The following is a 19,073-nucleotide window of genomic DNA, read 5'->3' as shown; positions in this document are numbered from 1 at the left end:
TATTAACAAATTAAAGTTATAATCAGTTAAATATTTTTGAATTTACCTATGCTAAAAAACCAGTTCATTCATTTTGCATATTTTAGGTAAATAGTCCGATTGTGCTTTAACAAAACTACTTTCAATCATTGTTCTTGATTATTCGCACTTGATTATTCGAAAAATCGCACTAGGTAATAAATAACACTGTAGGAATATAGACAAAAACAATTTTTCTCTCGACCAGTTTCAATATCGACGCCGATAAACATCGTAACACGCTATGTGACGTCATTTTTCGATTCGACTAATGGGAATGCGTTTTGAAAATTTGAATTTCGCTCGCATAATTTACGATTTTTGATTAAAGTTTTAAACAATTTAATACGAAATAAAGAAAAAATAATGGTTTAGATGTAATTTCAGGACCGTAATGTACCGAGGAAAAAAATAACAAGCAAATCTAAATCACATGCATATTCCCTATTGTGTAGCTCGCGAGTGAGTGATATAAAAGATATATATCTTCACCAAAGAGCTAATCACTCATCAACTCCGACGGATTTGAATTATATCTTTATATCCGCATCACATGGTTTAGTTCATAGATTCAAACGATTCCGGATATAAGATCTTCTTCAACTCAACAGTGTTATACTAGCTCGCGAGTGAGCGATGAATCAAATGAGCGACTGACTGAGAGTGAGTAGTGAGCCTGATTCGAGTCAAATGCGTTGATTGAGATATATAACAGTTACGGTTACGTATTAAACACTAAATTAAAATATTTTATTGCTAAGAACATGGAAACCGGGATATACAAATAGCGTTGGCTGTGATAATTCATATATAATTTCTTGCCAGTTTTGTATTAATTATAGGAATCAAAAATGTTGTCAAAACATTTTGATCTGATTCTCTGATATACTGATATAAAATGTCGCGTATCTTTACAGAGCTATTGAGCTAAAAGAGTGATATATATCACTGAGTTCAAAAGATATATATCACTCTTTTCACTTTAGTGATACATTTTGCGCAACTCTAAATTGTATCAGTATTAGTTCAATATTTAGTACCATAGACTATTTAGTTCAGTGTGGAGCCACCAGATTCTCCACAGAGTAATGATACAATGAAAATGACTTGACAGTTTCAAAATAACATCATAGATTATATATGCATATAATACATACGGACGTACCTCCTAATTACTAATGAAATAAAATACCCATCCATTCAAGAATTTCAAGCTCGATAGTCTATTTCGTTTCAATTTCAGTCTTTTGTTTTGTTTGTTTCCAAGCTTGACGTAAAGTCTGACTTATTGAAGATTTGAACTTTTGACTATTTCATCTGTGTATTTTATACGTATTGTTTTGTAACTATTGCAAACGCATCGACGTATTTATACAGAAGTACGTATTGTGATTTGTGAACTATAAACTAGAACAGTTAGGTAAGGTTCTAAGGTTTAACGTGTGTCTAATTTACATAAGTTTTAGTATAGATGTACTCTGGAAGCATTGTAGTTAATGTAATAAGTGCTTATCATTATAACAAACACTATTGTTTGGTAGTAGGTACAAGTGCAGAGTGCCTCTCTTGTGAATGTTTATAATATTTGTGTAAACAAGCGAACTTTTACAGAAGACTGGAGTTACAGTGAACTATGGAAGCGATGGAGAGCCAATCATGTGTGTTCTTGGGGATTAAAGTGAAGCCAGGTCCCATCGAGCGCTACAAAATTGAGAACTTCACTCTCGACAACACTGTGGACACATTGAAAGGCGAGGCCGAGAAAAAGACAAATTTACCATCTGCTTCATTGGGTAAGTGCAAATTGTCATCTTAAATGTATTAGAGTGCTGGAGCAATGACCCCTTTATTAGTTAAGAGATATAAAGAAATCATTGACTATTATTTGATGCTGCAAAAGTAAAGCATAGCTATGATAAGTATAATTCATCATGCCTCCTGTATATTTGAAGCTTTTAAAACACAAAACTCATATAAAAAATAATAATACTGAAATGTAATGACTCACAGTTATAACAGTAATGACACTTATGAATCAAATCAACATCATCAACAATATTGTTTAATAAATAAATAAATAAACCTACCTAATAAATAACTAAATAAATAATGTTACCTTATCTAACCTAATAAATAAATAAATAAAGCCCACTCATGCTCCAAATTAGGAGCCCTTCTCTTTTAGGAAACCTTTTAAAATGTTGTTATAATTTGAAACATAAAAACTTATTTTCAAAACAAAAGGACTGAATGAGGAGACATGCAACTTGTATAATATTAATTATTTTTTGTATAAAAGGGTGTGTACACCCTCGCAAAGGGTGTTCACCGTTTGTCCATTCTGTTGTTGAATTATAAGCTTTTATTTCAACAAAAATTCACCTTCATTGCAGAACTGATTCACCATGGCAAAATTCTAAAGGACAACGCTACCCTCCAAGACAGTGGGGTGAAGAGTGGTGAGATGGTGCATGTCGTGAAGAAGAAGGAGCCAGCCCCAGCCACCCCTCCTCTGACCTTCTCTGATGCTGAGCTGCAACAGTTGAACTCCTCACTCCGGACCCTGGGCTGCACACCGAATGCACCTGGGTGGACGAGGGCCATGCAGGTGAGTGCTTATAATAAGATAATTTTGTATTTGTATTTACAATTTCCATTTCTCAAAAGTATTTCACTTTTATATATTTTTTTGGGACATTAGGATTGCAAATGAGCTTACAGACCACCTGATGGTAGAACAGGAACTCAAAGTATTGTTTAGACTTTAGATAGTAATTTTAATTTGATATTATTTAGATTACATTTAACTATGAGATGCCCTTATTTACAACTTATTTCTTTTTTAATAAAAAAATGGTTCTGTCATCCGTATTTATATTGGTACTCGGTATTGTATATCATTGTTATGTTCTGTTGAAGTGTGCAATAAAGAATATCTATTTATCTATCTATCTATCTATCTATCTATCTATCTATCTACTCGTGATAAAACAATACAATTTACAAAATAAGCAAAAGACATTTTTCCAGCTTTTAAATGACGAGTCTGCAATGGCAGAGATAATGGAGCATGCACCCTCACTCAATGACGACTGTGTTACTCTCTCCATTCTACATGAGGTGGAACTTCTGGCTGCTTTGGGAGCCAATGTGACGACAATGAGGCGTGGGACAGACGCCCATCCCGATCTTGTGACCGCACTGCGACATCTTGTGCGCCTCGTTAGATCAAGATCCACTTCTAGATCTAACGACAATGGTATGTTTGACTTTATTCATTTAGTGTTATGTTCTTTGTTCTGAATACTATTAACACAGGATCCCTCCCTAACCTCGTTGTCAGCGAAAGTAAGCAGTAATATTCTTCCCCTCTTCCTCAAAGCTCAATGGACTATTGGACTATTAAGTTAGACGTCATTTCAAATCCAATATTGCCGACGGTTTTAAATGATAGACTAATTATTGATATGGGTATTAAATTGGGTGTTAAAAAAACGTTTTTTAAGAGGAATAACAAATAAAACTTGTTTTTGTAAACTTTTATTTCATACTAGCCGTGCCCCGTGGTTTCACCCGCGGCACAGCTAATTCTAGCACTGCTTGCATCTTGCCAATGAAAGTTCCGTTAAAATTGGTCCAGCCATTTCAGAGATTAGCCAGGACAAACAGACAGTCAGGCAAAAATTGTAAAAAATGATATTCTGGTGTAAAAAGCGGTTATTTAAATATTAAAAACAGACACCCCAATTTTATTTATGTGTATAGATAAATTTTATTTAAATGTGATTTTCAGCGCCAATTTCCGGGTTTGCGTACTCGCTGGAGGCGCTGTCGGAGGACGAGGATGCAGAAGAAGACGAGCCCGAGGAAGGCGAAGGCCGCAACGCCATCACACAAGAGCAGCTCGCTGCAGCTTTGCAGGTTTTCATTGTTACCATAGATACTATAGGGAATTAATAGCCAATTTAAAAAGAGAATATACTGGTATAATTCAGATATTGCTCTCGTTATTTGGAACACCACACATATTTCGAATGTATTCGTAAATAGTGCTCATTTTTTGCAGTATAAAACTTTTTGGTTGATGGTATTACAATCGTATCAAAAATTGCCACTTGAATAATTTGAAATTATAACATCGAAAATTATAATAAGCAGCGCTTCCAGCAGTTGTAAACGAATTGTTTAATAAACTAGTTGAAACTATTCTTCATTTAAGAAATAAAAAATAAAAACAAATACTTGGTTGGTATATAATTAAAAAATGAAACCTGGAGTTAGACAACAGCGAGATTTACGTGGCAATTATAGTTAAGATCCATCGAGATGACCCCATAAGTATAAACATCAATCAACTAGTGAAGCACTCTAATAGAAAAAGAAATATGAGCACCACAGACAATGGAAATTAATATCAAGATAGTGAATGGTGTAGTAATATTACTGTGTAATAACATTTATTGTGTAATAAACAAAAAAGAAGTTTAACTGTGTATTGTATTTTTTACTCTTAAAATTTTATAAGGATTATTTTCGAAATTGACTGTCTTATTTATAATTAACTAGTTTTATAACCGTGCATATTGTTTATTTATTTTGTCTATTTGCAATTGTACTGTGTATTGCAATGTTCCTGAATAAAGTTTTTCTTTCTTTCTTTCTAATATGTGGTATGGTTGTAGGCGGCGACAGAGGCGGTGATCGCGGGCGGCTCGCCCGGCCCGGCCGCGGCCAGCGCCGGCCCGCGGGCCGTGCCCGACGGACTGCTGCGCCTGTTGCAACCCCCGCCCGGTAACATACACATGCTCTAACATCTTATATATAAAATTCTTGTGTCACAATGTTAGTTACCGACCTCCTCCGAAACGGCTTTACCGATTTTCACCAAATTTTATATGCATATTCAGTAGGTCTGAGAATCGGCTACTATCTATTTTTCATATACCTAAGTGATAGGGTTGTTCACCCTAAACATTTTTTTTATGTATATGGCAACACAACGTTTGCCGGGTCAGTTAGTGGATAAGTATAGATATCTCACCGCCTTGTAATGGAAGGAAGCCATTAAATGGCTTAAACGGCTGACAATGTGTCAGCCATTTAATGGCTGTCATGGTGTAATTTACGCGGAACAATGCCGGCATGCGCATTTAAGTGGTGCCAAAACACGAAATCGAAGATAAAGTGCGGAGGAATATTGTTTCATTCGTAAATGATCTAAAAACTAAATTTTTTAAATATTTTTCAAACACGAAAATAGATGACAGTGACAATTTCAATTGTCAAAACTGGTTACATCTTCTTATTAGGAGTGAGTAATCTTTTCTAATCTATGTGCTCTAATAAACTTATAAAGGCACAGTCACTTGCCTCTGCTTTAAGAATACTTGTTACTGCTGTTATTTACTTGGGATGAATTCATTTCGCACCAGTTCGTTACCAACTTGTATATTGTATATGAAGGGTCCACTACAATAATCATTATTGTGTCTTTTATTTTAGAAATAATTGGCTTTTAAGTTTACGAACAAAAACACTAAAGGGACACAAAGTTAAGCACCAATTTAAAACAAAATTGATGATTACTATTACATTATGTAGAATTATGCGATGTATAATAAATCTAAGATATATTTTCAGCTCCAAGGGCTATAATCACGCCGGAGATGTTTAGCGAGGCTATCACAGACGCGATCAGCAGGACTGGCGCGACCAGCAATGCCGTTACCAGCAATGCCTTTACCAGCAATGCCGTTACCAGCAATGCCGTTACCAGCAATGCCGTTACCAGCAATGCCCTTACCAGTAACGCCGTTACCAGCAACGGCGTTACCAGCAACGGCTTTACCAGCAACGGAGCCGCCTCGCCGATGGAGTACAGCAATACAGGTACGAAATGTGTATTATAAAAAGTACAAAACTTGAAAAATGACTTCTAAAAAAATTGTGTTTCTTTATGTACGTATTATGTAACCTAGAAATACCCCAGAGGTTCCAGTCCAAAATGCAGAGGATCATTACAGACACTCCATGGTTTATAACAAACACCACACTACAACCTTAAAATCAATACAGTCCAAGAAGAGATCAAGCACTCAATAAAATCCTACAGGAATAGAATAGAAAACGATCCAAATATAGTGACTTAATGAACAACATTTCAACATCCAAAAGGCTTTCTTAGCCTTCCCCTTTAGTTCCCTAGAGATTTATAGGGATTGATAAACACAAGGGGCGTACGTAGCTGGACTGACTGCCCTAAAAGACAAACACAAATTCATAACCTTGTGTTAAATTTTCACTGAAACAGATTGCATACATAACATAAAAAAATTATATGTACGCACGTAAAATGTTATACTTTTTTTATTCAACCTGTATTCTTTATTCAGTTGTGGCTGAGTACCTAACATTATAGGGGCGTTGGCGGTATATTCTAACAAAAAATTGAATCAATGAATTATATTCTTCCAGCTTCGTCTTCCCAAAGCCAGAGCCCAGGCGGTCGCAACGACCCCTTCATGATACAGCTGCACCACATGCACGAGGTCGGGCTGCTCGACGACACCATCAACGTGCGAGCGCTGCTTATTTGTGCAGGTACGTGGGAAATAATGCTTCAAGGTGGTAGAACACAAATTGCTTGTGTAACGACTTCCCGCTACTCGACAAGAGATGGCGCTGTTGAATCACGCTATCAAAGTTTTCAAAAAATCTTCCGAATTCAGACTTTTGGAGCAAGGCCGCTCCCTGGGCACAATTATCTAGCCCGGCGGGAGATCTCCCATTGTCAAAGTTTATTAAGTTTTACACCCGAAGGGATAGGACGTAAGAAAATATGTTAACTTTAAGACCCATGTATGTCACCATGTTCTTGCAAATAAACTGAATTGAATTGAATTTAATACACAAACTGTTGGCATGCCTATAATTGAGGTGACACTTAGTTTGTAACTTATTTAGTCAAGCCTGTGTATTGGAGGAGATGGTGTACACTTTGTTGGTGCAACTAATAAATAAATAAATACTCAGTTGTCAGAATCCGGCGGCACCTATTTTTGCAAAAACCGCCATGTTCAGAGCTGTTGTGTTCTGTTTTGAAGGGTTTGGTAAGGGAGACATACTTTTCCGAGGCGTTCCAGCTTAGTCCTCAGGGGCAGCGGCGCGTTTCCCACTTACCATCAGGTGGACCGCCCTTCTGCTACTTTTTATGTTATAAATAAAAGTTTCTACCCCAAACGTTCTCCAGCGATGCAACCTGTTTTCTATTCGACAGACATATGCGCAACGAATTCTTCTTCAGGGACTAACACGTGTTTTGTGTCTTTCTAGGTGACGTGAATGCAGCGATTAATTTAGTATTTAACGGAGTGATAGGCGAGGATTAGCGCATCGACCTCGCTTCGTTTACGGAAAATTACAAATGTTTCGATCATTGTCTTATGTGTAACTAGTCTACGTATTTTTTGTGCGAATTGACGTAGTTGATTGTCGCTAAAAATAGCATCATTTCGTATCATATTTTTACAAACCATTGTAAACGGAAAATTAATTAAATGGTAAAATAAATTATTAACACGAAATGATCTTTTATTTTGTATTTTTTCTCCCAAAATATGCTAATAGCGGTAAAATATTTTGATTGATGGTGATAAGACACCCTCAGTATTATAAACAAAATGTAGGACTCTTATCTAATCCTAACAAAAATTGACGTAATATTGCGTCATGAGTTATCACAAACCAAACACAAGTACCACAATATGTCCAGCGTCAATGCGGAAATAGCAAACGCTTAAGAAACGCCTTCTATTATAAATCAAACATTAAATTGATATATTGTTTTTAATCAGAGTAAGAGCTGATACTCATACAATAAAAATATAAGAGGTTCCGATACAAAAACGTATTTATTTTGGTATATGTTGTTCACAACTTTAAATTTTGGCTATTATCTTTATAGCAAATCACATAAATATTAACATTGTTTTAATTACCATCTTACGTTTAAAAGCAGTATGTGTATGCTTTGGAAGATCATATGTATGGATAATAAATTAAAAAAAAAACAGTTCTATTAATTAAATTTTATTTATAACTTACAGATTTAGTCATTAAAATGTTAATAGTTAAAACTACAATATCACTGGAAGTATTAAGTAAAAGCAATTATTATAATTATAAAAGCATGTACTACAATTATTTTGCTGATAATATAAATTACTACGTTAAAATGACAAAAATTACTATATTATGTAAGAACTTTTATCCTCACAATTTTTTTTATGAATGTAATTAATAAATATAAAGCATCAATATGTAATAAAATGTTCAGTGCGAATTTATAATTAAAATTCAAAATATCATAGTTTTAAAATCTACCTAACTAGGAATTGCATGTTTAACACATTGACATTATCTGATATGGATTGGTGCCTTATATTTTTTCTTCATTTAGTCACAAATAGAATATCTTTAACGTTTACATGTATGTAATGTACTTTTTTTGTATTAGTAGTGATTCCTGCTCTCGAAATGTCCAAATATTAGTTCGTTAGTGAGTTAGTATCAGGATTTTTAATTAAAAAAGTTAACGCAATATAAATAATATTTGGGCATTTAAAACTGGAAAATGAAAATTGGTGTTTTAAATGTTTAACGTCATACATCACATATGTTTTAATTTTGACCCTTGGCAAGATTGTAGACTTAGTAATACAAAGTACTCAAAGTACAACATCAGTTCTTGTTTAGTCCAAATGTAGATACTATAGACCTACGCAAAATAATTTATAATAACTAAAAAACTAAAGTTAAAAGCAATAATATACAAAGCTGAAGGTAAATACAACAGAATATACATATCTAATGAAGTAAAGTAGCGCCAGCTTATGAAACTTCATAAAATTGGAAATACAATAATTATATTAAAACCTAATAATCCTAAGAGATCTCTAAAATAATTGTTAATGTCAAATTAACTTCACAAAGTAATTTAAAACTATTTCTTATCACAATTATGTTTCATTCTTTGAATGTTACCTATACCTATAGGTAGTCCCTAAAAATGGTGAATTAACGGTACAATGTTAATACTTCATTTTTTGATTCTTTTTTTCTTTTTGAATCCTTCTAAATGTGCTGTTGTCGCCTTTGGCGCGACACTGTTCTCGTTTGCGCATTCGACGGAAGTACCAACTTGAGTTATTCGGACTAGATTCCCGGAACTGCTCGTAATATTTCTTTCTAGCCTCTGTACGAAGGGTCGCCCGCTTTTCGAACCAATTGGCATCTTGTTCTTTATTTTCAGTTTTTTTTTCGAATAAACTATATTTCTCTATTTTTCCAGGTTTGTCCTTAAGATCTTTGTAATTAGCAGGTTTGCTTATATCATCACTGGTTTTTAAAAAAGATTCATGATCCAAATTGTGTTTTTTATCAGGATAACTAAGGACATCTTCTGGAATTGTCACGGCTTCATATTTCTCGCCAAATTCACCTTTTGCATTGAATTTTTCATGCTTATTTTTTCTTTTTTGCTTTTTATTGAAACTGATATGTGAATTTCTTTTTTTTTCTTGCTTATGTTTATTATAGGCATAGCGGTCATCTTTAAAATAATCTTCTGCGTTTATCGAATACTCCAGAATTCTATCTTCATCATTGTAATTCTTTTTTGCATCAGAATTTTGTTTCCTTCTATTCCTTTCAGTATCACGTTTTTCTTTTTTGCGCAATGTTTTTGTTTCTTGTGCGTTTTTTGACCAATTGTCATCATCTTCACGGCGTCGTAATTTGGGTTTTTCAGTGACGAAATTTTCAGATGTTTCCTGTTCTTCTCGTTCTCGTTTTTGCTCTACAAATGGATTATCATAACGGTCATAGCGTTCTTCGGTGCGTCGAAGCTTGGGTTTTACTTCTATCCAATCATCACTCTGTATATAAAAGGTTTCATCATTGTTATTGAATTTTTGATTTGATTCTGACAAATTGTTATCATTTATTGCTGCATAGCTGTCCTCATTCAGGCTGGGTTTAGTTTCATGTTCTTGTTTTGGTTGCTTACTTTTAGTATCTTCCTTATTGTCTTCATTTTGCTTTGATGATAACCAATCATTATTATCTTTAGGCGCATATTGATCGTCGTTACGCTTAAATCTCGGCTTATGTTCTGCCTGCAAAGAATCAGCATACGATATTTTTTGTGAAGTCACATCTTTCTCCATACTTTTTAAGTCAACCGTGTTATCTAATGTTTCTGATTTTTTAATTTCCAAACCAGGCATTTCAAAACCTGCAGCATCAATACTATCAGTAACTGATGCTTTATTTTCTTCTTTCGCGGAATTTACTTCAGCATTGTATTTTTTTAGTAATTCTTCTTCTATTTTCATTCTACGAGATATTTCATCATCCAGCCAACTTTTATTTTGAAGATAAACAGTTCTAAGTTTGTCAACATCTGCTATGAATTCTTTTTCGAATTTTGGTTTTGTCAGGTGGTCTATTAAAAAGTCAGCACTGATGTGATTGTCATCAACACATTTCGTAACTTTTTTAGGTTCATTACTATTTAAAGATTCTTCAAATACTTTTTTACATTTGTTGTTTTTGAATGGTGGCTTGTGATTTTGCATTTGATGGTTATTAGAAAGTGTTAATTCTTTCAGTTTGCTACGTAAATATGCATTCTCCTCTTGCAGCTTATACAAATTTGACAAGATCTTGTTTACAGCAGAAGTTGTTGGCATTGTACAGTCATACTTCGCACCCCACATGTGACCAATGGCTACCCCAGCTGCTGTTATGACACTCCCAAGTACAATAATATTAAGCACAGTGCTAAGCCTCTTATTCCGTTTGTGAACATATGTTTTATGTCTTGCATGGCTATCTCCCAAAAAATCTTCATTTATTTCTGGTTCCTGATCATCATTATCAATAGTAGGTAAATGTGGATCTACTGAGACATATTCAGAAATGTCTTTTTCCGTAAGACTCTTTTCTTGTACATGACATGTTTCAAATGTGGTATCACCTGGCAGTGGTGATGGTGTATCATGATCACTGTCACTGATGATGGATATTCCATCTGTATCTTCATCTTTCTCGTGGGGTTGTGCACCTGGCCTGTCAAAAATAATAATTATTTTAATATCATTGGTTTATATAGTTAAAAGGGGAAACTGCTTAAAATCGTTTAATGGCTTTATATCACTTTGTGAGTCTACTTCAGGGGCATGCTATCTTATATTTGAGGGGTTGTGGTAGGTAGGTCTCTAATTCTATCTGGAGTTGATTACATGTCTTGAGCTACACATTTGCCACCACTCATCACCAGGCAGATGACATGCTTGTTTGATACTACCATAATAGTCATAGGGAGCTAAAATGTCCCCCATGACTTATTCGTAATAAGTTGTTCTGAAATACATGTTCATCGTCAATCGAATTGAAATTGTATCCACTCTATATATTTAATCTCTCCACAACCTTCAAACTTTCAACCTTAAAACACATAAAGTGCAACAGTATCTAATGTTTAACTAATAGATAGTGCACTGCTAGGCATAAACAAATAATCAAATCACCATTATGGATACATTATCATCTCGGATGATGTAATTAATTGTGTATGTTATCAAAGCAAACATTAAAATGCTATTCATACAATCAGCTCTCTTTTACAATATAATGAGTTATTTAATAAAGAATATCTCCGCAGTGATAACAACTACAATTTAAGAACAGTAAACAATAAAATTCTCTTTAATATACTGTTACATTGTTACATTTTGAGCAAACATTGTAAAATACTTAGTAACAAAAATGATTAGATATGACTTATGAATGAATATGAACATTCAAAGCCTTTCAATATTTGTATTGTGGAGAAACCTAGGAAAACTGACAGGGTATAAGAAACTCCTACACACTAAAAATTCGCAGTACTCCTCCGGAACTCGGAGTCGGGTCATGAGTGTTTGACATACATTTGCGATCTGATAGCCTCGGCCAGCGACAATGTTAATGCCTACCCTGTCCCTAGAGGGGGACACCCCCCTTAGTGGTATACTTCATGAGTTATGTGATAAACATGCATGACACTAACAATATCTCAAGTCCAAAATATCAAAATTGCATGGTGAATTTTAAACTACAATGGTACCACTGCCTCAATTTATGTATATCAATTGCACCACAAAGAGGAAGTATATCAGAAATACTTCCTCTTTGTGGTGCAATATACTGGTAAAAATATTAATAGACTCCATAATTGTGTCACAAGTGGTAACCCATCCACAAGTGATTATTCCACTTATCATTGTTTAACTAGCAATTGAGTTTAAAATCTACAAGTGGCACTGTACCATGAGAATCCTCTTCAAGTACCGAAGTACTCATGATTATTAATATTATTTTACATGTAAAATATAAAACATAAATTGTTTTACGATATACCTTGAAGGTATACATGTATCTTTATGGTATAATGTATAACAATTTATGATTGACATAGATTAATAAATGTAGGACTACCACGGTCTGACCAGGGATGTACAACCTAATAGAGCAGTTGCATTTCCGTGGAAGGCTATGGATGCTGGATGACTAATATTATGTTATGGCCATCCTAGTCCTCGAGAAGTAGTAATGCATCTGTGATTGGCTTCACATAGAACCTGTTTAACTGACTCAGTATAGAAGTGCTCACATATTTTCAGGTTAACTGCTAGCTCATTTAATTTTAAATTCACAGAAAGAAATTTATCAACTGCTAGAAAGTGGAATATTGATACAAAAATATAGCGCACTTTCGCGAATGATCTAATTTTATGCATTACGTGTTATTTTGAAAATGACCGCGATAAAAACCTTATCTTTAGAATCTGCGTAATAAACCTTACAAGGTCACAAACGCGATATTACTAAAGCGAAGAATCACACGTAACATTACTTACATTATTTGGGTCAATATTTATGCGAAAAATATTGACCACGCTTCAAAATCAACTCAAAATATACAAGTACTCAAAAGATACTGTATAAGTACTCACTTATCTTGGTCTTCAATAAATTCAGGCGGCTCGTCTGCGTAAACGGAGTTATTTTCTAACAAGGTCCAGCTTTCTCCGGAATCTGAATCGCTATGTTCAACGGAAGGCCCGTCCATTCTTGAAACAAATATTCTGAAACGCATTAATTTATATACATACAAACATTGTACTGCATTTTTTAGCTACAAACTTCGCATCAGTTTAAATATAGTCACACTCACCAAGCAATTTCCGTGAAATGGAATTAAAAAGGGTCAAATTTTATTTGTTCAGTTGCACAAGAATTTTGCTTCTATCAAGGAGAAAGACGACATATTTTGTATTTTGTTTTTACTGAAATATGTCATGCGCATCACAGCGAAGGACACATCGCGACGACCGACAGCCGTGTTATGTTTGTGTGCGACTGTGCGTTGCGTTTGTTTTGTTTTCAAGGCAATTGTTAAGGTACTACCACACGTCCAACCTAGATTTTCGTATGTATAAGGTCTCATTCGCACTTATCTTACATTTCAAAAAAATACATTACATATTATTCACATTCATAATAAAATGAGTGACAGATTTGTTTCATTTCAATGTATTTTATTGGAGATAGAATTATTGTTACGTATTTTGTTATAATATAATGAAGTCGAAAAGAGAGAATCCATGTTGAAAAAAAAATGCTAACATTTATTTCGTGTCGTTGTTATCGTTATACCCTGTGAATATATTTGAATAATAAAAATGAAAATATATCGAAAGTAAATTAAGTTAGGCTAAAAGAAAAGAATGTAGGGATATTAAACATTTTTTAAAAGTGTTGCTTTATAATGACTTATCGTATGACTCTTTTGTCAATGTCAAACAAATCACTCAACAAAATTAGACGTTAGTCAAGTCAAGTTTCCAAAGAGTAAAGCATTAAATTGTAATTTCTGTAGTCTGTACTGTGTTTAGCTTGAGGATCGATTCAGATTCAAGATAAATAAATAGTTCAAAACAGAGATTACAGTATAGCATAGGAGATTAATAGTCATCACATCACTCATCACAAAAGTTATTTTATTGAATAGAATTTAATGTCAACAATATTCAATAAAAACGAGGATCAATTATTTATTATTGTATTGTGAATTGTGATTGTAAGCAAGTAACAACTATGTCAGATAAAACTGTTAAACGAAGAGTAAAAGACAACAATTTACAGAAAAACGAGAGCAGCGAAACAGTTAAAGAGACACCGTAATATTTTTTTATTGATTTCGAACATAATATATTATAAAACAAATAAGTCATTTTCCATACTCTACTTATTTTTTTATATTTCAGGTCACTAAAGAAGGGTTTACCGCTAAGAATTTTGTCGCGAGTGGTTGTAATATTTTCTTTGCTAACAATCGTTTATTTTTTTAAAAGCGAAGTAGTGAAAACATTCGCAAAACAATCCGAAATATTACCAGGAAAGGGAGAAATAGTAGAATGCTCACAAGAGTACATGAAAGAAGTAAATAAGTATGAGGGTTGTTTTCCTAGGAAATGTAAAAGATTTGTAACGGATAAAGTGGTGTCACTGAGGGAAGCGGAAGCTCTTCTTATTATAGCTAAGAAAGGTTTAAAATTTGGCGGGTCATCTGGTGGAGCTTCTATTTTGGATTTGCACAGTGGAGCACTGTCTAAAGGACAGTACTTCATAAATATATATAAGATTGATACTATGAAGAACCTATTTACTGAAGATGAGTTTAACACCTTTAGGGTTAGTAGCATTATGTATATTTTTATTTATGGTAATTTATAATAATTGTTGCTCATCAGTAATCTTTAAACATTATGACCACATTAGAGTTAAAACAGTTGCTTAATTAATACAGTGAAAATGGTATTTATAGATATAAGTTTCAAAATTATTTTGCATCTATCATTTATCATTCTGTTATTATCTTGTGAAAGAGGGCAACATAATTAAAAAACAAATATAGTAACATGACAAGTATTAGAAATTATTGAATAATTTAAAAAATATATATATATTGTGATTTATTTCAGGTTGTAAAGGAGAAAATTAAGTACACAATTGCACATCACTTTGGAGTTCTTCCTGATAAAATTTATTTAACACATCCAACTTTCTTTTCTGAGATTACCCCCAAAAAAGCAGTTTCGGTCCATGATGAGTACTGGCATCCACATGTAGATAAGGTAAAGTTAATAAATAAAAGTTAACAAATATTACTACAACATACTTCATGTTAAGGTAAGCTGGGATAAAATCAAGAATTGAGGTATATGAGTATATGAGTGAGTAATTACTTACCATATGAGTAATTACTGGCTCATTGTTTTTTTTTGTGGGCAACATTATACATGTATTTTCAAGGTAATGTGTATTTTGTGGCAAATTTAAAAAATACAAAATTAACCAGCCATCATATTGTTTTATCCCAGCCAATATTAATTTACATTTTTATGAAAATACGTTTTTACTATTTGTATCATGTTACAATTATTAATTATAATGGAATAATTAAATTATTCAATGCTTTTGTTTCAGGAAACATACAAATCTTTTCATTACACATCATTGCTGTACCTTAGTGATTATAGTATAGATTTTGAAGGAGGCAGATTTGTATTCATTGATGAAAAGTGGAACAAGACCATAGAACCACGAAAAGGGAGACTGAGTATGTTCACAAGTGGTGGTGAAAACCTACACTATGTCGAGAAAGTTACCTCTGGGATCAGATATGCTATGACCATATCATTCACATGTGATACACAATTTGCTATAGGAGATCCTAATATTGATAAATATAATTAGTAAAATAACCTCATTGAAATTATTTATTTTAATATATTGTTCTAGAATAAATATAAAAAGAACATAATTTTCATCTTTCATTTATTTCCTGACTCATATTCTATATGAAAAAAAAAGTGATAACCTGTACTTGAGTCTGGATTGAACTGACCATGAATTTGACTTAGCTTTGAACTGGAATCTTGGTTAGCCAGACTCTGACTCTGAACTAAATTGCCTCTGGCTTTAGTCTAGCTCTAACTTTGATTTAAAAGTAAACCTGAGTCTGACCTCGATTTTATATTAGACTTGACAGGATTGTGTCTCTGACTCTGACTTTAGATTCTTACTGCTAATGTACATGATTCGATTACCATTATTGGGCCACAGTATGATTTCGGATGAACACACTGGACTGTACATAATATCTGTGTAATAACTGTGTTCTAGCAAAAAATAATTTGAATTTGTAGCAACCACAGGTGAAAAATGCTGATAAACTGCTTGGAGAAATAGTAGATAGCATCAAAGGTAATAAAAAACGTATAGTATAAAATGTTATTGTGTATACAGAGATGGTTTAATGGTCAACAAATTTAATATGGAAGCGATCTCTTGTCGCCAATCTATTGATCTGGGAATATAGCAAAGTTGCAGATTAGATTAATGTAAAATACTGGAGATTTTGGAGGTGTCCGTGAAACTAGCACAGCATTTGCCAGCAGAGCACTAAAAAATAAGAGTTCTATTCGCATGCACATGAGTTCTATAGTTCCTGATAGTTTTCAGGAATAGTTCTGGCGATTTCACGGAGATAAAGCAGAATGAAATAATGCTCTGCTAACTTCACACAGCAGAGCATTTTCTACAAAATTGAAAAAAAAGCTATTGATTAGTGTAATTAGCTAATATCTGGAGTTCCTAATAGTTTTCAGTAATAGTTCTCGCGAATTAAACTTAAAAAATAATTTATAGATAAAATAAATAAACAAAAATTTAACCAAAAAAAAAAATATGGAAAAAGGTTATTTAAAAGTGGAAACTCGTCGATTTTGCAAAGACTAGTAATAAAATGATACATTTGTACAATAACTGACCCAGGAACTCACACTAAAGTGCCAGCACAGCATACTAGAATAGTACAAATCGGAAAGATTTTCGACAAAACTTTTTTTAATATTATTTTCACGTAACCAGGGGGAAGGATCTCAGCGGTTTTACATAGGCTAGTACTATGGCTACAATTTAAAAATATAACCAATCCTAGAACTCACACTAAAGTGCCAGCAGAGCATACTAAAATAACAAAAATCGGATGGAGTTTCGAGAAATATTTTTTTTTAATTATTTCCAAGTAACCAGATAGCGGGAACTCATCGGTTTTATATAGACTAGTAACATAGCTACAATTTAAAAATATAACCAATCCCAGAACTCTCACTAAAGTGCCAGCAGAGCATACTAGAATAACAAAAATCGGATGGATTTCGACAAATATTTTTTTTTTAAATCATGACCACGTAACCAGATGGCGGGAACTCATCGTTTTATGTAGATTAGTAACATAGCTACAATTTAAAAATATAACCAATCCCAGAACTCGCACTAAAGTGCCAGCAGAGCATACTAGAATAGCAAAAATCGGATGGATTTTCGACAAATATTTTTTTTTCAATCATGTCCACGTAACCAGATGGCTGGAACTCATCGGTTTTATGTAGACTAGTAACATAGTTACAATTTAAAAATACAACCAATCCCAGAACTCACACTAAAGTGCCAGCAGAGCATACTAGAATAGCAAAAATCGGATGGAATTTCGACAAATATTTTTTTTTCAATCATGTCCTGGTAACCAGATGGCGAGAACTCATCGGTTTTATGTAGACTAGTAATATAGCTACAATTTAAAAATACAAACAATCCCAGAACTCACACTAAAGTGCCAGCAGAGCATACTAGAATAGCAAAAATCGGATGGATTTTCGACAAATATTTTTTTTTCAATCATGTCCACGTAACCAGATGGCGGGAACTTATCGGTTTTATATAGACTAGTAACATAGCTATAATTTAAAAATATAACCAATCCCAGAATTCACACTAAAGTGCCAGCAGAGCATACTAGAATAACAAAAATTGGATAGATTTTCGACAAATATATTTTTTCAAACATGTCCACGTAACCAGATGGCAAGAACTCATCGGTTTTATGTAGACTAGTAACATAGCTACAATTTAAAAATACAACCAATCCCAGAACTCACACTAAAGTGCCAGCAGAGCATACTAGAATAGCAAAAATCTGATGGATTTTCGACAAATATTTTTTTGAATCATGTCCACGTAACCAGATGGCGAGAACTCATCGGTTTTATGTAGACTAGTAATATAGCTACAATTTAAAAATACAAACAATCCCAGAACTCACACTAAAGTGCCAGCAGAGCATACTAGAATAGCAAAAATCTGATGGATTTTCGACAAATATTTTTTTTTCAATCATGTCCACGTAACCATATGGCGAGAACTCATCGGTTTTATGTTGACTAGTAACATAGCTACAATTTAAAAATACAACCAATCCCAGAACTCACACTAAAGTGCCAGCAGAGCATGCTAGAATAACAAAAATCGGATGGATTTTCGACAAATATATTTTTTCAAACATGTCCACGTAACCAGATAACGGGAACTCATCGGTTTTATGTAGACTAGTAATATAGCTACAATTGGCTACTTGACACTTTTTGGGAAAGTGTTGTAATGAATTAGTATACGTATTATATATGCCTTTCATTGATCACTTCTTCGAAAAAAGGGCTATTTATTAATAAAAAACAAAGTTTCTTTACGGTGAACGGAACGTCGCGTTAAATCAGGCAGTCAAATGTCATTTTGTGGCGACACGTCATTATACTGTAAACAAACAACGCTCGGAAGAAAATAGGGAGTTATTTAGCTTTTATAACTAAAATTGAAATAAATGACAAGTTATAAGACGTGTGCAGTGACGATGTGTACAAGTACGATCGCTAAATATCCTAACAAATTTGCTTATACACGTTCCTAAACCGAAATCTCATAAACGTTAAAAGAACTTGCAGACAGAGGATTCAAACATATAATAGAAGTATTAATGAGAAAAAAGAATAAGGAGTGATTCCTCTACTCTAAATCATCAAACCCAGATGTAATCAGAACAAAACAGC

General features: G+C 33.6%; 3 protein-coding genes across 7 annotated transcripts; 2 read left to right on the top strand and 1 right to left on the bottom strand.

The window, feature by feature from the left end:
• Nucleotides 1-1,153: 1,153 nt before the first annotated feature.
• LOC140748976 (ubiquitin-like protein 7) lies at nucleotides 1,154-7,601 on the top strand. 5 transcript variants are annotated; one of them, XM_073081963.1, is made up of 9 exons: nucleotides 1,154-1,397; nucleotides 1,630-1,811; nucleotides 2,412-2,626; nucleotides 3,049-3,277; nucleotides 3,812-3,939; nucleotides 4,701-4,809; nucleotides 5,659-5,907; nucleotides 6,493-6,618; nucleotides 7,351-7,601. In XM_073081963.1, the coding sequence occupies exons 2-9, from the start codon at nucleotides 1,652-1,654 to the stop codon at nucleotides 7,404-7,406; spliced, it is 1,272 nt and encodes a 423-aa protein (XP_072938064.1). In that variant the 5' UTR covers nucleotides 1,154-1,397; nucleotides 1,630-1,651; the 3' UTR covers nucleotides 7,407-7,601. The 5 variants fall into 5 exon arrangements, with proteins under 5 accessions (XP_072938064.1, XP_072938066.1, XP_072938068.1 ...); XM_073081965.1 differs by having other exon boundaries at nucleotides 1,154-1,438; nucleotides 1,633-1,811; XM_073081967.1 differs by having other exon boundaries at nucleotides 1,154-1,438; nucleotides 3,139-3,277.
• Nucleotides 7,602-8,092: 491 nt separating this feature from the next.
• LOC140748905 (uncharacterized) lies at nucleotides 8,093-13,475 on the bottom strand. Its single transcript, XM_073081823.1, has 3 exons — nucleotides 13,298-13,475; nucleotides 13,077-13,208; nucleotides 8,093-11,148 (listed from the first exon to the last, which is right to left on the bottom strand). The coding sequence occupies exons 2-3, from the start codon at nucleotides 13,190-13,192 to the stop codon at nucleotides 9,108-9,110; spliced, it is 2,157 nt and encodes a 718-aa protein (XP_072937924.1). The 5' UTR covers nucleotides 13,193-13,208; nucleotides 13,298-13,475; the 3' UTR covers nucleotides 8,093-9,107.
• Nucleotides 13,476-14,185: 710 nt separating this feature from the next.
• LOC140749094 (2-oxoglutarate and iron-dependent oxygenase domain-containing protein 3) lies at nucleotides 14,186-15,949 on the top strand. Its single transcript, XM_073082115.1, has 4 exons — nucleotides 14,186-14,303; nucleotides 14,391-14,817; nucleotides 15,108-15,260; nucleotides 15,613-15,949. Exons 1-4 carry the CDS (start codon nucleotides 14,221-14,223, stop codon nucleotides 15,880-15,882), a joined length of 933 nt encoding a protein of 310 aa, XP_072938216.1. The 5' UTR covers nucleotides 14,186-14,220; the 3' UTR covers nucleotides 15,883-15,949.
• The last annotated feature ends 3,124 nt before the right edge of the window (nucleotides 15,950-19,073 follow it).

The sequence above is a fragment of the Epargyreus clarus genome, unplaced genomic scaffold (assembly GCF_041222505.1).
Source record: "Epargyreus clarus isolate Ecla_fem2 unplaced genomic scaffold, WU_Ecla_fem_2.2 ptg000017l, whole genome shotgun sequence".
NCBI lineage: Eukaryota > Metazoa > Arthropoda > Insecta > Lepidoptera > Hesperiidae > Epargyreus > Epargyreus clarus.
Note: the sequence above shows the minus strand (reverse complement) of the source record. Positions and strands in the feature narration are given on the sequence as shown.

Bases quoted from the DNA above. Each gene is read 5' to 3' on its own strand.
- LOC140748905 (XM_073081823.1), bottom strand. From the start codon at position 13,192: ATGGACGGGCCTTCCGTTGAACATAGCGATTCAGATTCCGGAGAAAGC. The intron at 11,149-13,076 runs GTGAGTACTTAT...TATTTTTGACAG, and splicing joins TTTATTGAAGACCAAGATAA to GCCAGGTGCACAACCCCACG.
- LOC140749094 (XM_073082115.1), top strand. From the start codon at position 14,221: ATGTCAGATAAAACTGTTAAACGAAGAGTAAAAGACAACAATTTACAG. The intron at 14,304-14,390 runs GTAATATTTTTT...TTTATATTTCAG, and splicing joins GAAACAGTTAAAGAGACACC to GTCACTAAAGAAGGGTTTAC. The intron at 15,261-15,612 runs GTAAAGTTAATA...CTTTTGTTTCAG, and splicing joins GGCATCCACATGTAGATAAG to GAAACATACAAATCTTTTCA.
- LOC140748976 (XM_073081963.1), top strand. From the start codon at position 1,652: ATGGAAGCGATGGAGAGCCAATCATGTGTGTTCTTGGGGATTAAAGTG. The intron at 3,278-3,811 runs GTATGTTTGACT...TGTGATTTTCAG, and splicing joins TTCTAGATCTAACGACAATG to CGCCAATTTCCGGGTTTGCG. The intron at 4,810-5,658 runs GTAACATACACA...ATATATTTTCAG, and splicing joins CCTGTTGCAACCCCCGCCCG to CTCCAAGGGCTATAATCACG.